A 2,532-nucleotide genomic window follows, 5' to 3' on the forward strand; every position below is an offset into this window, starting at 1 on the left:
TTGATTCATATTTGTAATGTGGCAAAGTTGTAACTTTTTAACTTGTATTTGTAACTTAAAAACACTTGTATAATCACATAAGAATTGTACTTGTAAATTTGATTCATATTTGTAATGTGGCAAAGTTGTAACAAATTTATGTACGTTTATAGACTTACAAGTACAAATTTAGACTCTTACACATACAATGATTCTGACAGTTCTCTTACCCGATACGTGCAACTCTTTTTGGCATTTTTAACACGCAGTAGAAATTACACCCTTTCACCACCAGGGGGCACCAAAGGTACAAACACTAACATCCAGTAGTTAAATGTTTGATTCACCTACGAATGAGAACAGATTTGATTTCCCATCATTAGTCAGTTATGTTTTGACTTGGCTTCTCTTTGCCAGCATCTCAAGGATAGTTATTTTAAATTGCAAAGTTCCAAACTTGGTCAGTATGTTGCTTCATATTATTATAGCCACACAAAGCGATGCTTGTTATAACATGGGAATTATTAAATCTGTATTTAAAATTTTTAAAGCATCATAACAGAGATTCATAATTGTCTATTTGGTAGTTTCAAGCTTTAGTGTAGCGTTAATAAATAAAGAGTTGGAGTCTTAATGTTTTTACTTGTCCGTCTTTACGTGCCGAGATTTGTAATTACAGTCTTGCCCCTTTCAGAATTTTTAGGTGGTAGTAAACTCCTGAACTGATTTACCTTTTTTTCCCCCCAGGAGGCTGAGCAGCCTCCCTGTTCAGGCGGCCATTCATTCAAGAATCAATGAGCATACGTTCTGGCAGCTGGAGGACTTTCTGGAAAGCGATCACCTGTAGGCTGCTGCGCAGAAACCCCCTGCATCTGATCGTGTTATTTCAGCTGTTGTTCTGCGCTCACCTTCAGTGTGCGCTCCACTATGGACCGCAAAAGGCATGACAGGCACAGGACGAAGCCAGAGAGAAAACCCCACATGCTGCAGGATGACGGATGACAGGAGAGCTTTGCTGCAACGCCTCGAGAAGCCTCAGATGCGAGAAGAAGGGGAGAGACTTCGGACTTTTCAGCACTGGCCCGCAGATGCGCCTGTGACTTCTGAAGATTTGGCCAAGGCAGGCTTTTTCTTTTTAGGCYGCAGGGATGAAGTCCAGTGTTTCTGCTGTGGGGGGATTTTAAGATACTGGGTGCAGGGGGATAGTCCAGATGCTGAGCATAAACGGCATTTCCCTACTTGCAGCTTCATACTGGGGCGAGCTGTGGGAAACGTTCCTCTCCAAATAGCCTCCTCAGACTCTGTGGATGGCCAGCTTTTGAGTCAGCTCCAGAGGATGACGATGGATGAGCAGGGAGCAGCTGGACAAGCCGTCTATCCAGAGATGGAGGCAGAAGTTTCCCGGCTCACCACTTTCCATAACTGGCCAACTGAGGCCTCGGTCCAGCCCGATGTTCTCGCCAGAGCAGGATTTTTCTACACAGGTACCACGAAAGCATTCATAACCTGATGATCAGCGTCTTTATTTAGTAAAATCTGAGCAGTACCTGAGTGTTGGTTAGAAAAGTCTGAGTAAATATTCAGCACAAACCCAGTCAGTGCTGGAGAGACCTCCTCTGTGTGACAGAGTTCAGGCTACAATTGTCCTGCTGAGTCAGGTTGTTGTGAGCAGAACAAACTGGACAGAGCTGGAGAAGCACAGATTCAGGCAACACACACYGAGGATGTCTTTTTTATGAAATATAAAAAATAAATGAAAACAAACTAAAACAAACATTCTTCATTTTAAATTCAATGAGATGAGGGCTAGTTTTTTTTTGTATAATATATGCTGTACAATTGAACCCAGTTAGCTCTTTGATTGGTTGTTGAAGTATGAGGACACTGGAGCTAAAAGAAAAGTTCTGAGTTTGACAGGAGAGCTTCAAGTATTCATTAAAAAAATTGTTTGCTTTTGAAATCACAGGTCATGGTGACAATGTCAAATGTTTCTACTGTGATGGYGGGCTGAGGAACTGGGAGCCAGGAGACGACCCATGGCAAGAGCACGCCAAATGGTTTCCACGGTAAGAACAGAGACATTTTCGCTTCAGCTGCATGCTGAATTAAAGTACTCTCACTTTTGCAAAAGAGTTTTAAACTATCTCATAGTGAGAAACGACAGAGTTGTCACTGTTTTAGTAAGACCTTGTAAGTAACATTAAATAAGTCTCACGACCCTGCTGGTACTGAGGACAGAATTTAACTTCATTTTTCTACTTTTTAAAATTGGATTTATGATTTCCATGACTTTTTAAAACCTCATTTATGGTACTTTTAAAGGGGCAATATCATGTAAAATCAACTTTTTTGAGTTTTATATAATGTTATACTCTCATAAAAACATGCCCAAAGCCTTGCTTTGATTCATTTATGCATGTTTGAGAAATCTTTCAGCGTTTTTAGGAAGCCATGCTGAGGAGCAAAACGACAGGTGGGGACCAGAAACGCCCCTAGGACGTGTCTTTAAGCCAAACTTCCTCATGGCAGAGCGCCCCCCACCCCACCCATGAC

General features: G+C 41.6%; 1 protein-coding gene across 4 annotated transcripts in view; it reads left to right on the forward strand.

Moving 5' to 3' along the window:
• Nucleotides 1-2,532, forward strand: part of birc7 (baculoviral IAP repeat containing 7) — a 16,243-nt gene that overhangs the window by 7,209 nt on the left and 6,502 nt on the right. For all 4 annotated transcript variants that reach the window (XM_014016805.1, XM_014016811.1, XM_014016819.1 and 1 more), the window contains exons 2-3: nucleotides 727-1,463; nucleotides 1,946-2,045. In XM_014016805.1, coding sequence (XP_013872259.1) covers nucleotides 923-1,463; nucleotides 1,946-2,045 — 641 coding nt within the window. In that variant the 5' untranslated portion in view covers nucleotides 727-922. The remainder of the gene's footprint in view (nucleotides 1-726; nucleotides 1,464-1,945; nucleotides 2,046-2,532) is intronic.

This window comes from Austrofundulus limnaeus, unplaced genomic scaffold, assembly GCF_001266775.1.
Source record: "Austrofundulus limnaeus strain Quisiro unplaced genomic scaffold, Austrofundulus_limnaeus-1.0 Scaffold3, whole genome shotgun sequence".
Taxonomy (NCBI): domain Eukaryota; kingdom Metazoa; phylum Chordata; class Actinopteri; order Cyprinodontiformes; family Rivulidae; genus Austrofundulus; species Austrofundulus limnaeus.